This window comes from Eschrichtius robustus, chromosome 19 (genome assembly GCF_028021215.1).
Source record: "Eschrichtius robustus isolate mEscRob2 chromosome 19, mEscRob2.pri, whole genome shotgun sequence".
Lineage (NCBI taxonomy): Eukaryota > Metazoa > Chordata > Mammalia > Artiodactyla > Eschrichtiidae > Eschrichtius > Eschrichtius robustus.
Window position 1 is genome coordinate 62,686,742 of NC_090842.1, and position 24,369 is coordinate 62,711,110.

A 24,369-nucleotide genomic window follows, 5' to 3' on the forward strand; every position below is an offset into this window, starting at 1 on the left:
TTCATCATAATTGTGCTTGCAATTTAAATGCATTGTTGTAGTTGCAATGCAGAAGGGGACAAGACTAGAGGCAAGGATGCCAGGTAGGAAGGTAAAGCTTCAGGCAGCCAAGATGGGGGCCTGGATTAAAGCTGGTGAGACATAGGTGTTGGGACACATTTGAGAAGTTTAAAAAAAAGTCATGGTATTCGAATAGGCTCAAAGACAGACCCTATCTTTATGTCAAAGAAATATCTTGACAGGAGTTCTTCAGCCCTGGGTTATTTTCAGCCCATCCAGTCATTGGTTAAAAATAAATAGATTTTTTTTTTAATTGAGATAAATGTTTATCAATGTTGTAGCATGTATTAGAACATCCTTCCTTTTTAAGGTTGAATTATATTCCATTGTATGGATATACTACATTTTCTTTATCCATTCATCTGTTGATGGACATGTGGATTGTTTTGACCTTTTGGCTATTGTGGATAATACTGCTATGATTAGTGTACAAATATCTGTTTGAGTCCCTGCTTTCAATTGTTTTGAGTACATATCTAAGAGTGGAATTGCTGGACCATATGGTAATTCTAGGTTTAATTTTTTGAGGAACTGCCATACTATTTTCCACAGTGGTGGTACCATTTAAATTTCCACCAGCAATGCACAAGTGTTCCAATTTCTCCACATCTTCACCAGCACTTGTTGTTTTCTTTTCTCTTTTCTCTTCCTTCCTCTCTCTCTCTCTCTCTCTGTCTCTTTCTTTCTTTTTTATAATTGCCATCCTAATGGGTGTGATCTCACCTTGGTTTGTTTTTTTTTTAATATTTATTTATTTATTTACTTGGCTGCGCTGGGTCTTAGTTGTGGCACGTGGGATCTTCGTCGCGGCATGCAGGCTCTTGGTTGTGGCATTCAGGATCTAGTTCCCCGACCAGGGATCGAACCCCCTGCGTTGGGAGCTTGGAGTCTTAACCACTGGACCACCAGGGAAGTCCCTCTCACTTGGTTTTTTTTTTTTAAGTTTTATTTTTATTTATTTATTTTATTTGTTTATTATTTTTGGCTGCGTTGGGTCTTCGTTGCTGTGCGTGGGCTTTCTCTAGTTGTGGCGAGCGGGGGCTACTCTTCGTTGCAGTGCGTGGGCTTCTCATTGCGGTGGCTTCTCTTGTTGCAGAGCACGGGCTTCGGTAGTTGTGGCGCGTGAGCTGAGTAGTTGTGGCTCGCAGGCTCTAGAGCGCAGGCTCTGTAGTTGTGGCGCACGGGCTTAGTTGCTCCACGGCATGTGGGATCTTCCCGGACCAGGGCTCGAACCCGTGTCCCCTGCATTGGCAGGCGGATTCTTAACCATTGCGCCACCAGGGAAGCCCTCTCACTTGGTTTTGATTTGCATTTTCTTAATGATTAGTGAGGTTGAGAATCTTTTCATGTGCTTATCGGCCATCTATCTTTCTTAAGAGAAATGTCTATTCAAGTCTTTGCCCATTTTTTAACTGACTCTTTGGTCTTTTTTGTTGATGAGTTTAAAGAATTCTTTATATGTTCTGGGTATTAATCCCTTATTAGATAGATGATTTGCAAATACATTCTCTCTCTCTGTGGGCTGTCTTTTCCTTTTGATGATAATGTCCTTTGATGCACAAAAGTATTACATTTTGATGAAGTCCCATTTGTCTTTTTTTTTCCTTTGTTTTCTTGTGCTTTTGGTGTCATATCTAAGTAACCATTGCCAAATCCAAGATCATGAAGTTTTATCCCTATGTTTCCTTCTAAGAGTTTTATAGTTTTATAACTATTATATATATAATTATTTAACCCTACATGTTAATCTTATTGAGATTCCTTACATATGATGAGTCACTTCTGTCTTGCTGATTTTAAAATTCTTTCTTTGTTTTTGGCTTTCAGTAATTTGATTATAATGTTTTATAGTGTGGATCTCTTTGAATTTATCCTACTTGGAGTTTCTTCATCTTTTTGGATGTACAGATTCATGTATTTCATCAGATTGGGGAAGTTTTAGTATGTTATATCCTCAAATATTCTTTCTGTCCCTTTCTCTGTGTCCTCTCCTTTTGGGACTCCCATTATGCATATGTTGGTATGGTTGATGGTGTCCCACAGATCTCTTAGGGTCTGTTTATTTTTCTTCATTCTTTTTCCTTTCTGCACCTCAAACTGGATAATCGCAATTGACCTATCTTCAAGTTTACAAATTCTGTCTTCTGTCTCCTCAAAGCTGCTCTTAAGCCCTTTAAATGAATTTTTCATTTCAGTTATTGCACTTTTCAGCTCCAGAATTTCTATTTGGTTCCTTTTTATTTTTTAAAAATTTATTTATTTAATTATTTATTTTTGGCTGCGTTGGGTCTTCGTTGCTGCGTGAAGGCTTTCTCTAGTGGCGAGCGGGGGCTACTCTTCATTGCAATGCACGGGCTTCTCAATGCGGTAGCTTCTCTTGTTGCAGAGCACAGGCTCTAGGGGTGCGGCCTTCAGTAGTTGTGGCATGTGGGCTCAGTAGTTGTGACTCGTGGGCTCTAGAGCACAGGCTCAGTAGTTGTGGCACACGGGCTTAGTTGCTTCATGGCATGTGGGATCTTCCTGGACCAGGGCTCGAACCCATGTCCCTTGCATTGGAAGGCGGATTCTTAACCACTGCGCCACCAGGGAAGTCCCTGGTTCCTTTTTATAATTTCTATATCTTTATTTCTATTCTCTATTTGCTGACACATCATTCTCCTGGCTTCCTTTAGCTCTTTGTTCATAATTTCCTTTAGCTTTCTGAGCATATTTAAGACAGTTGATTTAAAGTCTTTCTCTAGTAAGTCCAGTGGCTAAGTTTCCTAATTTATTTTGTCCTGTGAATGGGTCATACTTTTTTGTTTCTTTGCATGCCTCATAATTTTTGTTGTTGTTGTTGAAAACAGGACATTTTGAATATTATAATATGGCAACTTTGGAAATCAGCTTAACTCCTTCCTTCAGGGGTTGTTGTTGCTGCTTGTTGTGGGTGGTTGTTGTTTGTTTAGTGACTTTCCTAAGCTATTTTTGTAAAGTCTGTATTCTTTGTCATGTATGGCCACTGAAATCCCATTCTGTTAGCTTAGTGGTCAGCTAGTGACTTGACAGAGATTCCCTTAAATGCACAGGGGTGGGGGAATAAAGCTCTTCCACTTTGCAGGTTGGCTCTTTGTGGAGCTGTCTTTCAACACTTAGGCAGGCTGTTTACAATTTGACTTTAGCCTTCACTTCCTGCTTTTGCTGAGCCTAAAGGTCAGCCAGAGGTGAAAGCTTAGGGCTTTCCATAGTCTTTTCTGAGCGTGCATCCAGTCTTGGTCATGTTTGTAGCCTTCTAGATTTCCTGGTACATGTAGGAGCTTTTTATTTTTTTGTTTTATTTTTACTTCTTTATTTATTTGGCTGTGCTGCGTGGCATGCGGGATGTTAGTTCCCCCAACAGGGATCTAACCCGTGCTTCCTGCAGTGGAAGCTCAGAGTCCTAACCACTGGACCACCAGGGAATTCCCCATAGGAGCTTTTAAAACCCCTTACTCCCCCAAGCATCTCCTTCCCCAGCTGCTTCCCTCTTCCCTCCCAAGCTGTTCAGAGTATCTATTGCTTGCCTCAGCTACTTGAGGCAAAGAATCTGTTATTCTTTGCCTCAGTTAGCTGAGGCTGATACATTTGTGTTTGATGTTTTCAAACACCACCTGGGAAGACACTTCTGCTCTGGGGAAGCACCAAAAACAGTGAAACAAAGGCCAACCCTTGAGCTGTCCCTTCAGAGAGCCACCAGCTAGGTTTATACACACAACCACAATTATTTAAGAGTAAGATCTGAATTGCTCCTTCTGATACCAACAACCTGAAGCAGCAATGTGGGCTGTTGCCTTCAAGGCAACCACTGAGCTGGGGAATTGGCAATGGTAAGTGGATTAGTTAAAATGTCACAGTGCTCTTTTACTGAGATCTTTCATTAAGCATTCTCCTGTTTGCTGTAAATTTTATGTTAGAGTCCAGAATTCCGAAAAAGTTGATCCTGACAGTTTTTTGCCAGCTTCTTTGTTGCTTTTGTGGAGGGACAGTGTTTTGAAGTTCTCTACTCTGCCATCTTAGGTGACATCTCCATTGCTTCTTGGCCTGTCTGTAACCTCTGATGTCATTTTAATTCCAGCCCAGCCCCTGGTCTCTGAACCACCTGACTTCTGACATTTTCCCTTGATGTCCAGTTTCTTCCAGATCCATCTACAAATATTACTTCATCCTTGGTCTCTGATGACCTTGGTTAAATTCTTTTTTTTTTTGGCCATGCCACGCAGCTTGCGGGATCTTTGTTCCCCGACCAGGGATCAAACCCGTGTCCCCTGCAATGGAAGCATGGAGTCCTAACCACTGGACCACCAGGAAATTCCCGACCTTAGTTAATTCCTAACCTCTGGCTCTGTCCCTTCCCTTGATCACAAGCTTTCCTCTCACCTTCTTCACCCCTCTGTGACTCTCATTCCAAACTCTGACCCTAATTGTGACCCCCGTCTCTGTCTCTCCAGGGTTCCAATTCTGTGGCCTCAGCTCTTGGGGCCTGTTTGTTGCTGCGAATGCTGGGGCGCCTGGAGACTGAGGCTGAGGAGGCAGCACGGAGGAAGGACCTGGCAGCCAAGTTTGAGGGGCTGGGTGTTGGTGCGTGGGGCATGGGTGCCTGGCGGGGCAGGGACAGGGAGCTGCCATGAAGGGGGTTGTAAACCTACCCATTCCTCCTCTCGTCACTCTGCCTCTTCCCCTTCAATCCCCTCATCTCTTCGCTCACACCGTCTTCCTACTACTTTTCCTCCCTCTCACATAAATCTCCTGCACCCAGACCTCTTTGGAGAATGCTACCGCAGCAGCGAGGAACGGGCTGCTCACCTGCTCCTTTGGCGCTGCCCACTCTGGGGGGATGCCACCTGCCTCCACCTTGCCATGCAGGCTGATGCCCGTTCCTTCTTTGCCCAGGATGGGGTACAGGTGAGCATCTGATATACCAACATCCCAAACAGTTCTCAGCTGGACTGTGGGAAGTCTGGAGGATAAGCCCCTGCCATGGTGGGCAGTCCATGGTCTTGACCAGCCTCTCCCCCTGGAGATAACCCCTCTCCAGAAAGTCTCAGCCTTCTCCTGGAAGGGTTGGTCTTCCCAAAAGAAGCCTCACACCCTGCCACAGTAAAGCCAACCTTCCCACAGCAAAGCGCACCCTCCTAAAAAGTTCTATTCCAGGGAATCCCCTGGCAGTCCAGTGCTTAGGATGCGGCGCTTTCACTTCCGTGGCCCAGGTTCAGTCCCTGGTCAGGGAACTAAAAAAAGTTCTATTCCAGATATAGGAATACCTGGGACTTTAGTAAGAAGTGTCACCTCTCACACAAGAAGTCCTTCCCACTTCCTTAAGAGGTGCCCACTGCCAGGCTTCAACAATTAAAATGGTGTCACTGGACAATTACTTAGTGTTTTGGATATAGACAAACTCTGGTTTAGGAAATCCTACCCTTCCTTTGGGAAGACCTGTGTGCCCCCATAGTTGCTCCCATCCTGCTAATCCTGACATTTTGAAAACACTCTCGGTCTCCTTAATCTAAATCTGACAGGGGCAAAGAGAGTCCCATCCTCAGTACAAGAAGTTTTGCCTACCCAGCAGGAAGTCCCATTTCACTTCTTGGAATGATTTGTTGGCACTTCAAATACTTTCCCTGAGTCCTTTGCTTTGAATGGTGGTTAAACTCATGGATTGCAGCTTTTGCCTCTTCTGTAACCTCCCTGTGCTCCACCTGTGAAAAAGGAGAAAATATTAGTACCTGTCCTCCTGGAGGTGTGGTGAGGGTTAAGTGAGCTAATCTATGTAAAGTGCTTAGGCCAGTATCTGGTATATCATGTTAACAAATGTTGGCTGTTTAACTCTTTTAAAATCTGGGACAGATGTTCCTTGCCTTTGACTCCTTTCCCCCAACCCCCAGTAGTTATGGCCCCCACAGTGAGCATTTGCTCTGTGCTCTGGAGTGTGGCTTGATCCTTGTCTGGGGTCTTTGGGAGAGGGCTGTGGGGAGATTCAGGCTCCTAATCCTCCCCACACCCCACAGTCTCTGCTGACACAGAAGTGGTGGGGGGAGATGGACAGCACCACACCCATCTGGGCCCTGGTTCTCACCTTCTTTTGCCCCCCACTCATCTACACCAACCTCATCACCTTCAGGTCAGTCCCCTGGGGTTAGATTGGCAGGAGGAGGGGGAGAGGGGAGATCAGTCTCTACTTCCTGCTGAATTCTGGCTGCCTTTCTACTTGGTCTGTCCAGTGCTTCCCCCACCCTTGTTCATTCTCTTTCCCTCCCCCAGACTGGGAGCATGTTGTGGGAAGCGAGGTTTGGGGGTGGGTCTCTGCAGTATCTCTAGGGGCAATTCCTCTGCCCTCTGGCCATGACTCTGGGGGGAAGGTCACTTTGGGATGATACCTCTCATTCCCTGCAATGTCTCTGGGTGACTGAGTTTGGTTTGGAGAATTCCTCTCCCACCTACCCTCCCCCTATTTCTCACTCTGTGTGTCCCTCCATGCCAGGAAGCCAGATGAGGAACCCACGCAGAAGGACCTGGCATTTGACATGGACAGGGACGTCAGTGGGGAAGGGCCTGGCGAGTAAGTGAAGCACCAGCACTGTGCGGGGGTAGGGGGCACCCTAGGCAGCTCCAGGAGCACCAGGTAATGGGAGCAAAACCAGAGGGGAGAAGTGGGGCTTCGGGAGATGGTGGTTTCATGAAGCCACTGAAAATACTGAGGAAGTTTCCCAAATGCCAGGCTCAAGGCTTGGTTCAACTTTGGTTCTGCCACCAAGGAGTTCCTCACTGAAAATCAATTTGCTTCATGATACATGTATTTCTGTCTTGATAAAGCAAGTGGAATTGGGTGGATTTGGTTCATTTAGGGATCTTTTGCCAATTTTTTTTTTTCTGACTCCAGGGCCTTTGCTCTTAATCTCTGTGCTGTGGTACCCATGAAGGTGTTTTCAAAATCAGTCCTAAGCAAATGAAATTGAATATTTATCAATCTTCTGTTAATTCTGCAGAGCAGAGGTGCTGGGGGACTTGGCTCTGAGTCAAGCAGAGCGGGGTTCAAATCCCGACTTTGCCTTTGTAAGTGGCTTCACCCCTGAGCCTCAGCTTTCTTTGCTGTAAAGAGAAGGTTGTACGTGTGTTAGTCAGGTTAGGTTGAGTAATGCTGCAATGACAAAGCATCCCAAACTCTCAGTGGGCTGGCAACAGTGAGGATTTAATTGTCATTCATGCTCCATTTTGGGGTTGTCTGCGGCTTTGCTCCACGTGGTCTCCACTTTGGGATAAGCAAACACCTCCTAGCTGAGATGTTGCTGGTATCATGGTAGAGGGAAAAGAGACATGGCAAACCAGGTTCTGGACCTTAAAGCCTCCACTTGGAAGTGACACGTGTCACTTTTGCCCACATTTCATTGCCGAAAACTAGTCATATGATAATTCCTTAGCTCTTAATTCTCCCACTGGGAGGGAACCAAAATGTTTGGTCCACAGTAATACAATATACCACAACGCCTGATGGAACAGTTGGGAGGATTCATGGAGATAATGTGTATTAAATGTGCATGTTGTAGTGCCTGGCACAAAGTAAGTGCTCAGCTCATGGGGACTAGCATTACTACTGCTATTACTGATACACTTATTTGTTTTGTTGAATGGTGTGTGTGTGTGTGTGTGTGTGTGTGTGTGTGTGTGTGTGTGTGTGTAGGTATAAGGGTCTAAATCTATGGTAATAGAGAAACAGAGGAAGAGGCCCCATCTTTGCACCCTTTGCACCCTCCATCTCTACTTTAATCATCTGAATGGGAACAGGGAGGAAACTCAGCCCCAGTATTCCAGAAGAAAAAGTGTTTCTGGTAACTGTTAGAAACATAATCAGACAGCCAGAAGTCTGTAAAACCTACCACCTGCTGTGAAACAAGTCAAATTTAAATGTATTACGTATATACATATTTTTTCTGAGACAATGCACAAAGAATACAAAATGTTTGTCAAGGTAGAAGAGACTACTAAGACAAAAATTTGGACCACTGAAAAAATTAGACAGAGGGTCCCAGTGTCACGATCCATAGTGGTATCCTTGTCTGGTGAGTTCCCAACATTTGTACCATATGATGATGACAATAGCTGAGGTTATAGAACACTTACAGTGGGCAGCCAATGCGCTAAATTGTTTTGAAAATCAGTTCATTTAATTCTCTCAACAACCCTATGCCATAGGGTCCATTATTATCCCCATTTTACAGATGACATAACTGAGGCATTAAGTCACCCACCTCAGATCATGTGATTGGTCAGTGGTGGAACTGGGATTTGAACCCAGATCTTCTTGTTCCTGAATCTGTGCTTTTAGTCACTGTAGAAAGCCACCTCCCTGGAGAGCTTTGTAAAAGGACAGATTCCTGGATGCTTCTCCTCCAGGGAAGCATCCAGGAATCTGTGTGTCTCCTGCCTGGAGGTGATTCAAGATGGCAGACTTTGGGGAGCATTCTGACCCACCACATATTTTTGTTACCAGGTCTGTTTTCTCTTATTATTGGGGAGCTAGTTCTCCTCTCTGCATCTCACTTTCTTTAGCTTTTACTGTTCTTTCTGCTTATTTTCTTTAGAACAGCCTGAAAAAAACAAAAAAAGAACAGCCCTATTGAGATATAGTTCACATACCATTCAGTTCACCCATTTAAGGTGTACAATTTTCAGTCGTTTTCAATATATTCACAGAGTTGTGAAATCATCACAAAATTAATTTGAAAACATTTTCATCACTGCAGCAAGAAATCTTGTACCCATTAACAGTCTCACTCCCCGCTCCTCCCTTCTCCCAGTCCCAGGCAACCGCTAATTTACTTTCTGTCCCTACGGATTTGCCTGTTCTGGACATTCCATATAAACGGAGTCATACACCAGGTGGTCTTTTATGACTGGCCTCGTTAACTTAACATCATGTTTTCAAGATTGATCCACTTTGTAGCATATGTCAGTGCTTCATTCCTTTTTATTGTTGAATAATATTCCATTGTTTGAATCTACCACATTTTATTTATCTATTCATCAGCTGATGGACATTTGGGTTGTTTCCACTTTGGGGTTTTCTTTCCACTTGGTTTATAAAGAGAGGATGCCTTTCCAAGCCAGTTTATTTTTCCTGTTAGCTTTCTGAATTTATTATTATTTGTATTATTCATTTTTCTGTTTCTGATTTGAGGTCAGAATTAAGAGTTAGGATGAAACTGGGACAGAGGATCAGAACTCAGGTGAGAAGGGTCAGAGATATGAGTGGACCTAGAAGCTTAGAATTCAGATATGGCTGTACAGTCAGAGATCAGATATAGGGAAGGAAGAGTTATCTGAGAAAACTGTGCTGGATAATCTGATATCAGAATTTATGGGTTAGAAGTTAATATTCAGGGATGGAGTTGTCAAACCTGGGGAACCAAGGCCATGAAAGTGAGGGGGTCAGAGGTCATATTTGAGGGCCAGAGGTCAGATAGATGGTCCAAGGTCAGACAGAGAGTCAGAGGTTGTGAAGGTGAAAGAAGAGGGACTTGGAGACAAAAGCCAGACAAGAGTCAGAGGTCAGCCTAGAGGCCAGAGGTCAGAAAGGTGGAAAAAGTCAGAGGTGCAAGCTCAGCAGTCTTGATGGTAGGAGATTTCAGAGGTCAGAAATTAGATACAGGGATCAAAAGTCAAGGTGATGGCGGACATCAGACTTAGTTTCAGGTCAGGCAGGGTCAGAAGCCGTGAAGGTGGGGAATGTCTGGAAAGGAGGATGAGGAGGATATGAAAGTTTAGAGGTCCTGGTAATGGTGACAGTCAGGTGCAGAGGTCAGATTGAGCCCTTCTCCCTTCTCTCCCTCTCTCCCCCAGGACCACAGACCCTCCTGAGAAGACGCCCTTGGGGGTGTTGAGGCCACCCAGCCGCAGGAGCTGCGGTGGGGGGTGCCCCCAGCGCCTGCGCCGCTGGCCCCAGTTCTGGGGAGCGCCGGTGACTTCCTTCATGGGCAACGTGGTCAGCTACCTCCTCTTCCTGTTGCTCTTCGCCCACGTGCTGCTCATTGACTTCCAGCCCGAGACGCCCAGCGCCCTGGAGCTGCTGCTCTACTTCTGGGCCTTCACCCTGCTCTGCGAGGAGTTCCGCCAGGGGCTGGGTGGCGGCTTGGGCAGCCTGGCCATGGGGGCCCCCAGGACAGACTCCCACCAGGACCCACTGCGCCGCCGCCTGCACCTCTACCTCTCAGATGCCTGGAACCAGTGCGACCTGGTGGCCCTCACCTGCTTCCTCCTGGGCGTGGGCTGCCGGTGAGTGCCCTGTGACCTTACACTCCCAGCCCATGGCGACCTCTGACCCTTCCTTCCTGGGGGTGGGGGGGTGGGAGTGGGGATGGGGGTGAGGGGTGGGGTTGGGGGTCTCAACTCTTGGCTTCCCTGCGGCAGGCAGAGGCTAAATCCAACTCCACTTATTCTTTTCTTTTTTTCGTTGAGGTATAGTTGATGTACAATATTATATAAGATGCAGGTATACATATAGTGATTCACAGTTTTAAAATAACTTTGCTTATTCTTTTTTTTAAAAAATTAATTAATTAATTAATTTGGCTGCATTGGGTCTTCGTTGCGGTGCGCAGGCTTCTCATTGCGGCGGCTTCTCTTGTTGTGGAGCACGGGCTCTAGGCGCGCAGACTTCAGTAGTTGTGGCTCGCGGGCTCCAGAGCGCAGGCTCAGTAGTCGTGGCGCACGGGCTTAGTTGCTCTGCGGCCTGTGGGATCTTCCCAGACCAGGGCTTGAATCCGTGTCCCCTGCATTGGCAAGCGGATTCTTAACCACTCTGCCACCAGGGAAGCCCCTGCTTATTCGTAAAAAAAAAAAAAAAAAAAAAAAAAAAAATCCCATCTTGATTGAAAGTACTGCCTAAAGATGTTCTGTAAGCCATCTGCTCACATGTGGATATCTGGCTTTAGGGCTGATAGGATAGAATGAAGACCCCACTGCTCTTCATTCTAGATCTGGACTTTACAGGATGTTTCTCTAGTCCTCAACATGGCCCTGCAGCTGCACCCCTGTCCTGGACCCCAGACATCAGGCCACACACCGAGTGCCACCCTCACCTCCTCCCTCCTCTTCCTCTACAGCCCTGGGTCCCAGGCCCCGTCCTCCTGGCCCCTGACTTTCTCTGTCTCATCCCCCTGTTTACCTCCACGCCTGCCTCTCCCACCTGGACCCTCGCCCCAGCCTCTCTTCCCTCCAATCCATCCCCCACAGGGCCCGCAAGGGTCTTTCTACTCCCAGAGCTGGCCTGTCTCTCCCTGCTTCTTGGGGCTCTCCAGCGCCCATGCACAGAGTCTCAGCCCCTGCCCTTCTCTGCCAGGGCTGCCTCCCTGATTTCTTTCTTTTCTTCATTTACACTCTGGCTTGTCTGAGAGCGACTTGCAGTTCCTTCTTCACAAGGCCAGTGGTTTTGACCGTGATCCTTGGTATTTTGAATCTGCGTAATTATAAAATTGCAATCAGAATTTTACCAGTACTGACGGATTCTTACCAAGGAACTATTTTCTAGTTACTTTAAACTGCCTTGATTGATTTTACATTGCAGGGCAGTGAAAGTAGCTTCAATTATTTTCTTTTTCAGTTTCTGAAATTATTTCAACTTGATTAATTATTATTTGGGTTAAGTTTTACAACAAATATTTGTTTCAACGTTTGTGTTTTTGTCCGTATCAAATTTTGCCAAAATCTAGGGTCTGTGTTTGTGAATTTTACTTTGTGGCTTTTATTTCTTGCATGTCCGGTTTTCCTGGGTCAAATTTCATAATTTTAAATTTCATCAGGGGGGCCTCAATGCTTTGTCAACTTTTTACTCCATAAAAATCTTGACTGTTTCTGCTTATTTCTTAGCTAATTTACAAAAAACTAACTGTGAGGAATTACCCTCAACTATTTTCTGTTGCCCAGACTGGGCTGTATAATGTTAGCTCATTTCTTCCATAGTTTCTAGATTGTATTGTGTGGTGCCAGAGAGAGGGCAAAGGGCAAATCAAAATGTCCTCAGGAATAAATTGTGTTGTCTTTGGGTCTTGGCACATGCTGTTCCCCCTTCCTGAAACACTTTTCCCTCCTCTCCTTGGCCAAGCCAACTCCTACACTTCCTCTCAGCCTCAGCTTTGCTGTCTCTGCCTCTGGAGGTCTTCCTTTCTCCTACCCAGACTCTGGGTCTCTTCTTTGTGTTCCTCTAACATCCTGAGAGTCCCCCCAATAGTGCTTTGACCATGGCTTTTGCTGTCTCTCTCCTCATACAAGATTATAAACTCCTCAAGCCACATCTATCTTGTCTTCCAGCAACTTAAAACATCTTTGAATATAGTCTGTGCCCAAAGAAATGCAGAAGTGCGTCCTTATTGAACAAGATTATATTCAAATGAAGACGAGCATAGAACAGAAACGGATTATCTTCCTCAGCCATTTCAAGCTTCCTCCTTTTCTCAGCAGTTACCTCCATCAACAGTTTGGTGCACATCCTGCCTGTTTTTTTTTCTATGCATTTACCTACTTCTTTTATACACAGATATTATACACAGATGATACTATATTTTATTATTCTTTTGCAACCTCTTCTTTTCCTCTGTAATACGTCCTGACATTCTTTCCATGTCAGTATTTGCAAACATTCCTTATTCTTTAAAAATGTTGCATCAGATTCCTGAAGAAGGGGTTTTAGTCTTCGCCGGCTAAGGCAGACAAGACAGACTTCTTCTTGCCAGATTTAATAAATGAATGAATTCCTTTCATGAGGCAGTGGGACAAAAATTCTGAACTTCAAGAGATAGAATTAGGCCAAAAATTTCTCTACAAAGCGTCTTTCATTTTCTACTTGAGATAACATGAAGTTATAATCAGATATTAGCTGCTCTGTGTCCAGTACTCTGATGGTGAGTTGTTTTTTTTGTTTTTTGTTTTTAAATAAAGTCCTAGCTGTTAGGACACCACTGCTTTTGAAGAGAGCAGACAAAGAACTTTGTGGTCACAACCTAGTGACTATTTACAGGGGATGAAGTGTCCTGACACCCCCTTTTATAATCTGGATGGTTGACAGCAATGACCCCCTACTCTTTTCTCAGTTGACACACTGAGAGGTATGCTTCCTCTGTGCTGTGTTAAAAATGGTACAAAGTAATTCGACATGAATAATTTATTCAAACAGCAAGATAAGAAAGTTTTGTAGAACACTGTGCTTCTGTTTATTCCTTGTATTTTGTATAAAGTATCTTCTGAGAGGAAAGGGCTAGGACCATGTGCTACCACCCTTTAGGAATACCAGTGATAGACATTTTTGTCAAGCTCATCGTTTTTTAGGTGGGGGAAGAATTATTGGACAGGAAAAAAAAATGCCAAAAATCTCATTTTACACGGGAGAAATTTCCCATGTTCTCCAGAATTGAATGGATGAATCGTTTTATTTTGCCAATCCCTTCCGGATGGACATTTCAGTTGTTTCTAATTTTTTATTATTCCAAAGTAATAACAGTTTACATCTGAGATGTCAAAGGGTATGTGTATTCTTGATGTGGATTGCTTTCCTTGTAAAATAGCTTCTTCCGGCTACACACCCACCATCTGGGTAAGACACTGCCCCCTTGAGGACATGCTTGATGATACCTGATATTTTCAATCTTTAAAATTTTGTAGCTCTCAATTTAACCTTTACATGTTTTGCCAATCTGATGGGGAAAATGACCTCTCCTTGTTTTAATTTATGCATCCCTGACTCCTAGTTGGGTAAGTTGGGCATCTTTCATATCTAATGGCACATGTACTCTGTCAACTGTCTTTTCATATCCTTTGCCCCAGTTTTTAATTTATTGTGTTCATCCATCTCTTGCATGTATATATTTTTTGGTAGGTGCTCTCCTTATACTCTGGATCCCAATCCTTGGTGGTTTTGTTCTAAGTATCTTCTTACAGTCTGCAGCTTGTCTTTTCACTTTTGTATGTTCTTTAAACATTCTTTTATTCTTTAACTTTTCATTTCGAAAAACCCCGAGACATAAAAAAATGTTGCAAAAACCGCACAGAGAATTCATCCAGATCCCCCAAATGTTAACATCTTATATTATCAGAACCAGGAAATTTTATTTAAATTTCATCAGTTGTCCACTGATGTTCTTTTTCTGGATCAGGAGCCAATCCAGGATTCCATGTTGCCTTTAGTTGTCATGTCTCCTTAATTGTCTCTAATCTGGGACAGTTTTTCAGTCCATCTTTGGCTTTTATGATCTTAACACTTTTGAACAGTCCAGACCAGTTATTTTGTAGAATTTGCCTCTGTTTAAATTTGTCTGGTATTCCCTCCTGATCAAATTTAGGCTATGTATTTTTGGCAGAAAATTTTGCCTTTCTCTGTCCATCACATTTATGTTATCTTTTAATACACATAAGTTTTATATTTCAAAGTAGTTAAATATTCAGTCTTTTCCTTTATTATGATTTTGTGTCCTCTATATAAGACTCTTTTTCTTATATGACATTTATCTTATGTCAAGCTTATGAAGAAATTCTTCTATATTTTCTTACTAAGATTTTGATGTTTTCCCTTTTACTCTAGGTTTTTAATCCCTTCAAAGTTAAAGTACATGATGCAAAATAGAGATATAATTTTTATTTTCCCCATAGGGATTGCTGATGTTATTCACCATTTGACCTTCCTCTGTGAATTGTGTGTTATCCTTTATCCGATTTCCTGTTAGGTCGTTTGTCTTCTGCTTATTGGTTTGCTGGAACTCTCTATATTTTGCCTTTTATAGGTTGGACAAATATTCCTGCAGTTTTCACAACTTGATTGCTACAGGGACCTCCCAGCTTTTTGCTAAGGCCATTGTTCATGCAGCCATTATTTAATGGGTACCAGCGCCCTGCGTGGCCCAGCTTGGCACTGTCATGGGTGCCAAATTTTAAATCTGAGTAAACCCCGGGTGAATCAGAGGTGGGGGGGGTCCCAGTTCTGGCCCTGGGGAGGCCACATCCTCACCTTCAGCCTGGTGTTGGGAAGACTCGGGGTTTTCCTTTGCACCCTGTAACCCTTGAGTGACCCCTGCCACGTCACCCATACCCCAGGCTGACCACAGGACTGTATGACCTGGGCCGTACTGTCCTCTGCCTCGACTTCATGATCTTCACGGTGAGGCTGCTGCACATCTTCACAGTCAACAAACAGCTGGGGCCCAAGATCGTCATGGTGAACAAGATGGTGAGGGGTGCGGTAGGGCTTGTGTGGGCGGGGCCAGAGGAGGAAAGGGGCGGAGCCAGGGAAGGTGTCGTGGACTCTGGAACGCAATGTCAGGGAAGGAGGCGGGGCTTTGGATGCAGGGGCGGGGCCAGAGTAGGGAAGGGCAGGGCCCGGATTGGTCTCACCTTCCTCTTCTGCAGATGAAGGATGTGTTCTTCTTCCTCTTCTTCCTTGGCGTGTGGCTGATTGCCTACGGGGTGGCCACGGAGGGGCTCCTTAGGCCCCAGGACCGTAACCTCGCGAATATCCTGCGCCGGGTTTTCTACCGGCCCTACCTGCAGATCTTTGGGCAGATCCCCCAGGAGGACATAGACGGTGAGGAGGGATGAGAGGGCGTGACACCCTCCCTCTGAGTCCCCCCTCTCTCTCCCCTATCTCTGGGTCTCTGGCCCCTCCTCTTTCTCTTTGCGTCTCTGTTCCCCCCTCTTTCTGGGATTCTGTCTCCCTCTCTGCTCTCCCATGCCCGTCTGGATTTCTGTCTTCCTTAGGTCTCTGTCTCTCTGGCTCCATCTCTATCTCCCTTTACAGCGGGCCTCATGAAGCCCGACAACTGTTCATCGGAGAAGGGCTTATGGGCGCGCCCCTCAAGGACCCAGGCAGGCTCCTGCGTCTCGCTTTATGCCAACTGGCTGGTGTTGGTCCTCCTCGTCATCTTCCTGCTCGTGGCCAACATCCTGCTGGTCAATTTGCTCATCGCGATGTTCAGGTGAGTCCCCACTGCTCTCTGATGATCTGACCTCATCTGGGTGACCTCACCCAGCATGACCCTTGACCCCAGCGTGATTCTTGATCCCAGCTTGACCCTTGAGCCCAGCATGATTTTTTTTTAATTAATTAATTTATTTTTTTCTGTGTTGGGCCTTTGTTTCTGTGTGTGGGCTTTCTCTAGTTGCGGCAAGCGGGGGCCACTGTTCATCGCGGTGCGTGGGCCTCTCACTGCTGCGGCCTCTCTTGTTGCGGAGCACAAGCTCCAGACGCACAGGCTCAGTTGTTGTGGCTCACGGGCCTAGTTGCTCCACGGCATGTGGGATCTTCCCAGACCAGGGCTCGAACCCATGTCCCCTGCATTGGCAGGCAGATTCTCAACCACTGCGCCACCAGAGAAGCACCCCCAGCATGATTCTTGATCCCAGTCTAAGCAATTCTAGTTTTAGTCTCTGAACTCTGATTCAAATCTAATGCTGGCTTGTCCCAAACCCAGTTAGAGTCTGCTCCTGACCTGGCCTTTGGAATCTGATCTGCTCTCTGAGCCCAGGCTGAAGATTAAAAATTTTTTTTATTGTGGCAAAATATATATAACAAAATTTGCCATCGTCACCATTTTTAAGTGTACAATGCAGTGACATTAATTACATTTATAATGTTGTACAACCATCACCACTATCTATTTCCAAAACATTTTCATCACGCCAAACAGAAAGTGTGTACCCACTAAGCAAGGGTAACGCCTCATTTTCCCCTCCCTCACCCAGTTCCTGGTAACCTCTAATTTACTTTCTGTGCCTATGAATCTGCCTCTTGGAGGTGATTCATGTAAGTGAAATCATACAATATTTGTCCTTTTGTGTCTGGCATAATGTTTTCATTGTGCAATTATGTTGTAGCATGTACCGCCACTCCATTCCTTTTTATGGCTGAATAATACTGATGTATTGGTATAAGGCATTTTGTTGATCGATTCATCTGATGATGGAAACTTGGGTTGGTTCCATCTTTTGGTTATTGTGGATAATGCTGCAATGAACATTGCTGTTCACAAATCTGTTTGAGTCTCCGTTTTTTATTTCTTTTGGGTATATTTCTAGAATAGAATGCTGGGTCATATGGTAATTCTATGTTTAGCCTTTCCTTACTAACAGTTGTTATTTTCCTTATTAAGAGGTTCTAGCCATTCTAGTGGGCATGAACTGGTTATTTCATTGTGGTTTTGCTTTGTATTTTCCTAATGACTGGTGACACTGAGCATCTTTCCATGGACTTATTGCCCATTTGCACAGCTTTAAAGAAATGTCTATTCAAATCCTTTGCCCATTTTTAAAAATAAATTTATTTATTTTATTTATTTTTATTTTTGGCTGTGTTGGGTCTTCATTGCTGCGCGCAGGCTTTCTCTAGTTGCAGCGAGCAGGGGCTACTCTTCGTTGCGGTGCGCGGGCTCCTCATTGCGGTGGCTTCTCTTGTTGCGGAGCATAGGCTCTAGGCGTGCGGGCTTCAGTAGTTGTAGCACGTGGGCTCAGTAGTTGTGGCTCGCGGGCTCTAGAGCACAGGCTCAGTAGTTGTGGCGCACGGGCTTAGTTGCTCCGCGGCATGTGGGATCTTCCTGGACCAGGGCTCGAACCCGTGTCCCCTGCATTGGCAGGCGGATTCTTAACCACTGCGCCACCAGGGAAGCCCCCTTTGCCCATTTTTTAAATTGAGTTGTTTGTATTTTAGTGTTGAGTTGTAGCAGTTCTTTATTCTGGATATTAAACTCCTATCACATATATAATTTGCAAATATTTTCTCCCATTCTGTTGGTTGTCTTTTCCTTTTCTTGATAATACCCTTTGATTCTTAAAAGTTTATTTATTGTTTTGGCTGTGCCACACAGCTTGCGGGATCTTAGCTCCCTGACCAGGGGTTGAACCAGCATCCCCTGCATTGCAAGATGGATTCTTAACCACTGGACCACCAGGGAAGTCCCTGGGATTTTCTATTTCTATATGTAGGCTATATCATCTGTCAATGGAGACAGTTTTACTTCTTCCTTTCCAATTTGGATGCCTTTTAGTTCTTTTTCTTGCTTGCTGTGGCTAGAACTTCCAGTATAATGAATAGAAGTGGTGAAAGTGGGCATTCTTTTTTTTTTTTTTTAATATTTCTTTATTTTTTTGCCTGCGTAGGGTCTTAGTTGCGGCATGCGGGCTCTTTGTTGTGGCACGCGAGTTTTTCTCTCTCTAGTTGTGGTGCGCGGGTTCCAAAGCGTGTGGGCTCTGTAGTTTGCGGCACGAGGGATCTCTCGATGAGGTGCAGGAGCTCAGTAGTTGTGGTGTGCGAGCTTAGTTGCCCTGCGGCATGTGGGATCTTAGTTCCCTGACCAGGGATCGAACCCACGTCCCCTGCATTGGAAGGCAGATTCTTTACCACTGGGCAACCAGGGAAGTCCCGAAAGTGGGCATTCTTGTCTTGTTCTTGATCTTTGGGGAACGTTTTCAGTCTTTTTTCATTGAGTATGATGTTAGCTGTGGGTTTTTCGTAAGTACCTTTTATCATGTTGAAGAAGTTTCCTTCTATTTCTACTTTTCTGAGTTTTTGTTTTGTTTTGTTTGTTTGTTTGTAACCATGAAAGGGTGTTGGATTTTGTCAAATGCCTTTTCTGTGTCTCCATGTCAATTGAGATGATCACATGGTTTTTTTTCCTATGTTCTATTAAGGTGGTATATTACATTGATTGATTTTTGTATGTTGAACCACCCTTGCATTCCTTGCATATATCCCACTTACAATCCTTTCAATATGTTGTTAAATTAGGTTTCTAGTATTTTGTTGAGGATTTTTGCATGTATATTCATAAAGGATATTGGTCTGTAGTTTTCTCGTGATATCTTTATCTGACTTTGATATCATCATGGTAATGCTGGCCTCATAGAATGAATTGGGAAGTGTTCTCTCCTCTTCAATTTTTTGGAAGAGTTTGAGAAGGATTGGTGTTAAATCTTTTTAAAATGTTTGGTAGAATTCACCAGTCAAACCATCTGGTCCTGGGCTTTTTTTGTTGGGACATTTTAAATTAGTGATTCAATCTCTTTACTTGTTATAGGTCTTTTGAGATTGTCCTGTTTCTTCTTGAGTCAGTTTAGGTAATTTGTGTGTTTCTAGCAATTTGTCCATTTCATCTAGGTTATCTAATTTGTTGGTGTACAATTATTAATAGCATTCTCTTATAATCCTTTTTATTTCTATAAGGTTGATAGTAGTGTCCCCATTTTCATTTCCTATTTTATTATTTGTGTCCAGGCTGACTTTTGAACCTGACTCCAATCTCTACTTAATTCATGATAGCTTTCCCAACTTGACCTATGACATCTGACCCTGGACACTCCTAACCCAGCTACTAATTGCGTCCTGTAATAACCTCCAACTTTATTGATCTTGACATCTGCCTGCTGCCTTGGGCTTCAAACAGATATTGCCTGACAGCTAATCTTCATCCTCTCTTCCTGAAGGGGCGTTGACCTCCAGTGACCCTTGATCTCTGGTCCCCACAGCTATACCTTCGGCAAAGTACAGGGCAACAGCGACCTCTACTGGAAGGCGCAGCGCTACAGCCTCATCCGGGAATTTCACTCTCGGCCCGCACTGGCTCCGCCTCTTATCGTCATCTCGCACGTGCTCTCCCTCATCCGTCGATTGCGCAGGCGCCGGGCCAGCTTGCCACCTTCAGCAGTCGTCGAGCATTTTCGTGAGAGGCCGGCTTGGCCCAAAAGAGAGAAACCTAGGGGGCGGAACCTGGAGAGAAAGAAGAGCATGTATAGGCTGGAGGAGGACGCCCAGGAGCACTAGTGGGCAGGGCTTAGTCTGTCAGGGAGCTGGGCGTGGGATATTAGTGGGAGGCCTAGAACAGCGAAGGGGCGTGGTCTGGGAGATCACCAAAGCTCATGGTTTTGGGTGGGGAAGCTGGGTCTAGGAGCGGGCGAGCCCTTTGACTCTCTCCTGACCCCACTGTCCAGGGGTCCACCTCTCGAAGGAAGCAGAGCGGAGGCTGTTGACGTGGGAGTCAGTGCAAAAGGAGAATTTCCTGCTGGAGCGAGCTCGGGACAAGCGGGAGAGCGACTCTGAAAGTCTGAAGCGCACATCGCAGAAGTGAGGGCGGGGCCTGGCTCTGGGCGGGGCTTTTGGCTTCAGGAATCGATCCCATGATTTAGGTCCTGCAAAGACCCAGGCTAGAGGCGGAGCCTGCGGGGACAGGGTCCTAGAATGCTAGGGAGGAAAGCTGAACTACAGAGGGCGGGTCTTCGAAGGTGGGCGGGGCTGGTAGGCTGCAGGCACCGACCTGAAACCCTGGATCCCCAGGGTGGACACAGCATTGCAGCAGCTGAGACAGATCCGCGAGTACGAGCAGCGTCTGAAAGGACTGGAACAGGAGGTGAGGACCCCGGGCCAGGCTGGGGGAGTATGGCTGGGATGAGGGGCAGTAGGGTTCCAGTCTGGTGCCCTGATGTCCTCCCTGCTCCCCAGGTCCAGTACTGTAGCCGTGTCCTGGGCTGGGTAGCTGAGGCCCTGAGCCGCTCTGCATTACTTCCCCCAGGGGGGCCGCTGCCCCCAGCCTCACCTGGGCCTAAAGGTCAGTGTGTGTGGTGTACCTGTGTGTATCTCTGGCGTCTATCACTACCTACGTCTGTGTCCCTGCTTTCCGGGTCTCTCTTCCCCTATCTCTGAGTGTTTTTCTCTTTAACTGGCTTTCCTTAGTCCCTGGTTCACTCTCGGTCTCCTTTCGGCTTTTTGTACATCTTTGTTTTTACCAGTCTATTTCTTCTGTCTTCGCCTCTATGCCCACCACCTCTTCTCTCTTCCCCCAGACTGAGCCCTGCTGGTGGACTTCAAAGAGTAGCTGCCATAGGGAGTTTTGCTCCCAGAGTAAGGCCTAGCAGGTCCTTGACCCCTGCACCTGGCGACCTTGTCCTTGAGGTGAACCTCATGCCCATGGACTACCACCTCGGCCGCTGTCACGATCACTGCAGGGAGTGTCATCCATACAAACCACAGCAGGCTTGGATCCTCCGAGAACCAGCCCTACTCTGGAAGCATGAGCCTCTGGAGCCCAGGCATTGCCTCTCAAGGCTGTACCACAGCCTGCTGGGCTGGAGAAGGCTGCAGGGTCCTTGAGGTACCAGAGCCCACTCACAGCTCCCCACACTGGGGAAATAAAGCCATTTGAGAGGAGTAGTGTCTGGATGCTTGATTCTTGGGGAACTGGTGGGTGTCTAGATCCTTTGGGGATGGGGGCTGAAGCTGGGGGTGTGTTTGGGGTCCTTGGTTCGTTTGCTGCTTTCTTTCAGGTATCCCCCGGCTGTTTTTTCCTCTCAGCCCCACTATTCCTGTGTGACTCAGGCCCAGCACCTCTTGTCTGCACTATTTTGATGACTCTCACTTCAGTGGGATAAGAACCCCAACCATCTGTACCCCCCCCATTCCTGCCTACCAATGAAAGAAGAACTCAGAGATAAAAAGTAAGAGTATTTCCTGGAGTGGGGGTGGGTGGGTGCTGTGTACATCTGCTTTGGCAATAGGGGAACAGATGATGCAAATTTGAGTAGATAACTGCCTATGTGTCTTTAAAAAGTCTAATTAGTGGAAAATTGCAGGCCACGCACGCACGGAATTGAGGCAAATATGCATCATTATACATGCCGTTTAACTAAACAACCCATAACAAACTAAACTGGTAATGACAAGGTTGAACTGACAGCAATTATTAGTAAAATAGCAAAAAAGCCACCAACAACCAACACATCCAAAAATGCAAACCAAAACATCCTTTTTCCAAATTGGAGGAATTCCAACTGTCTGCCACTTTGGATGCAGAGTAGCTTTGAAATATTGCCAAGTGTTTTGTGGCAACCAGATTTCTCTGGAAGATGCTGAATCAGTTCTCACTAACCCAAGTAGTAATAATAACAGTAATGACGATGGTGGCAACAACAACAACAGCAGCTAACACGAGTGCTATGTGTCTGGCATTGTGTTTAAGTTCTTCCCAGGTGCTAAGTCAAGGAATTCTCATGGCAACCATATATTAGGTAGGTACTAATGTCTCCATTTGCAGATAAGAAAACTGAGGCACAGATAAAAGTTAAGTGACTCACACAAGGTCTCACAGCTAGAAAGTGGCTGAGTTTGAATAGGAATCTGGGCCATCTGGATCCAGAGCCTTTGTAAAGCACTAATTTATATTTAGAAATGTTAAATGCTACAAAGCCGTAGGAATTCACTCAGTGGGCATGCTGCTTTGTTAAGCTGTTGTCTCTCAGCTCCAAATCTGCCCTTCTGTATATTCAGCTCTGTGATGCTGGGGCTGGGACTCCGCAAGCCACATTTGTTTTGCCAGCTGGGTTCCTATTAGACTCTGCCTAGAGGGGGCGCTAGAGGGAGAACGGTGACTGGAGGAGGAAGAGGGGATTTGCTGCTTCCCGTTCCTGAGCGTAGCCCCAGAGCATTGCTTTATGTGGTTGCAGCTTTCAGCTTCCCCCGCCCCAGCACTCCCACAAGTTCCGTTTATGCCCTCAGTCACACCTGCTCCATCCAAGCAGCCCCTTTTTCTAGCCTGAGTTTCAGCTCCCAGCGGCGCGTCTCCAAGAGTTTAGGTTCTGATAACTTTGTTCTCTTCCATTTGTCTCTCCAGTCCTGGGGGTGATATTTGCTTCGTGCAGTTTACTATTTCTGTGCTAACTCTGCTTTCTATTTCTTTCCCAGTTTTCTGAGACCCGTTTAATATATCTGAGACCCCTGTATTAATTTATTTCTGTTGAAATATCTGTATAACAGGAAAACACCAGGTCTGGCAGGTAGAAATCTGACATGAGTCATCATAATGGAGAGATACAACCTCCACTTCATTTCCACACATAAATCAGTTTGGAAACCAAAAGTCCTGTAATTGAAGAGGAGGCTAGGCGCTCGAGGAATTACAAAATACTGCTAAAATTTATATTTAAATCTTTCTTACTTGTATGTTTTCCCGCAGTGAACCTATTTCACTTCTCTGTTGCACAGCCCTAGTGCAGTGGGAATCCTGGCCCCTTAAAATGACAATTGGTGACCACAAATGTCTCCACTTGTCTTGATGCTGTGTTTTTGGAAGCCACACAGAGTTTAACTGGGCCATTACAAAGGTGGAAGATATTTCCTTTTAGGAGTGAGGAGGACCTCTTGCAGGTCACCAGCAAGGCCAGTAAGTGACTGGGTGTCCATTAACCAAGAGTGAGCAGCATAGCCATGATCTGCTACTCTAGGGTCCTCTGGAGGGGTTGCTGAGGGCACGGGACAGCTGTGGCATTCACTAGCCTGTGATCCAAAAGAACCCGTAAGATATCTGCTCCAGTCTCAGATGTGGGAAGGGAGTGACTGTCAGTAGAATATGTAAGCCACTAAAATCTTAAACAAATAGGTCATTTGAAAGAGAAGTGTAGTTTATACAGAAACGAAAACTCCAGATAAGAAGCTGCAGGTCGTCAGAGAAATGGAGGCAGCAGGGTGGAGTGAGGACTCAAGAATGCATGTGAAAAAAAAAAAAAAAAGAATGCATGAGCTTTGTGAAGGCTGAGGACCTGCTACATTAAAGGGACAAGTGGGGCTAGAGAAGACAGCTGTAAAGGCTGCTCAAAGCTGCCGCCAAAAACTGGAATGGATTTGGTAGCTCCTGTGAAGCCTACTTAGACAAGCCAAGGGGCTGATATGCAAACCTAGATTGAATTAGAGAAAACTGGGTATCGGATATGTTTCTGTTTCTCTTGGGTAGATACCTAAGATTGGGGTGTCTGGGTTGTATAATAAGCGGGATCTTAGTTCCCCAACCAGGGATTGAACCCGGGTCCCAGCAGTGAAAGCGCCGAGTCCTAACCACTGGACTGCCAGGGAATTCCCCTGTATAACTTTATCTGAGGCTGCTTAACTCTTTTCCTAAGTGGTTGCACATTTTACATTTCCATCAGCAATGTTATGAGAGAATTTCAGTTGCTCTGCATCCTCACTAGCACTTGCTATTATCAGTATTTTTAATTAGCCATTCTAAGAGGTTTGTAGTGGTGTCTCACTGTGTTTTTCTAAATTTTCAAAAATTTTTAAAAGATATTTTATTTATTTATTTATAAATTTATTTTATTTACTTTTGGCTGTGTTGGGTCTTCACTGCTGTGCATGGGCTTTCTCTAGGTGCAGTGAGCGGTGGCTACTCTTCGTTGCGGTGCGCGGGCTTCTCATTGTGGTGGCTTCTCTTATTGCAGAGCACGGGCTCTAGGAGTGCGGGCTTCAGTAGTTGTGGCACGCAGGCTCAGTAGTTGTGGCTCGTG

General features: G+C 45.4%; 1 protein-coding gene across 5 annotated transcripts in view; it reads left to right on the plus strand.

The window, feature by feature from the left end:
- Positions 1-21,244, plus strand: part of TRPM4 (transient receptor potential cation channel subfamily M member 4) — a 36,244-nt gene extending 15,000 nt beyond the window's left edge. For 3 of the 5 annotated variants that reach the window (XM_068528323.1, XM_068528325.1, XM_068528327.1), the window contains 13 exons: positions 4,527-4,656; positions 4,835-4,980; positions 6,084-6,196; positions 6,557-6,634; positions 9,913-10,344; positions 15,151-15,283; positions 15,463-15,637; positions 15,851-16,028; positions 19,570-19,763; positions 20,032-20,164; positions 20,375-20,447; positions 20,540-20,645; positions 20,881-21,244. In XM_068528323.1, the coding sequence (XP_068384424.1) occupies positions 4,527-4,656; positions 4,835-4,980; positions 6,084-6,196; positions 6,557-6,634; positions 9,913-10,344; positions 15,151-15,283; positions 15,463-15,637; positions 15,851-16,028; positions 19,570-19,763; positions 20,032-20,164; positions 20,375-20,447; positions 20,540-20,645; positions 20,881-20,885 (1,896 nt within the window). In that variant the 3' untranslated portion in view covers positions 20,886-21,244. Of the gene's footprint in view, positions 1-4,526; positions 4,657-4,834; positions 4,981-6,083; positions 6,197-6,556; positions 6,635-9,912; positions 10,345-15,150; positions 15,284-15,462; positions 15,638-15,850; positions 16,029-19,527; positions 19,764-20,031; positions 20,165-20,374; positions 20,448-20,539; positions 20,646-20,880 lie in introns of those variants that run through there. The other 2 variants (XM_068528324.1, XM_068528326.1) reach the window with 2 other exon arrangements.
- Positions 21,245-24,369: the final 3,125 nt, after the last annotated feature.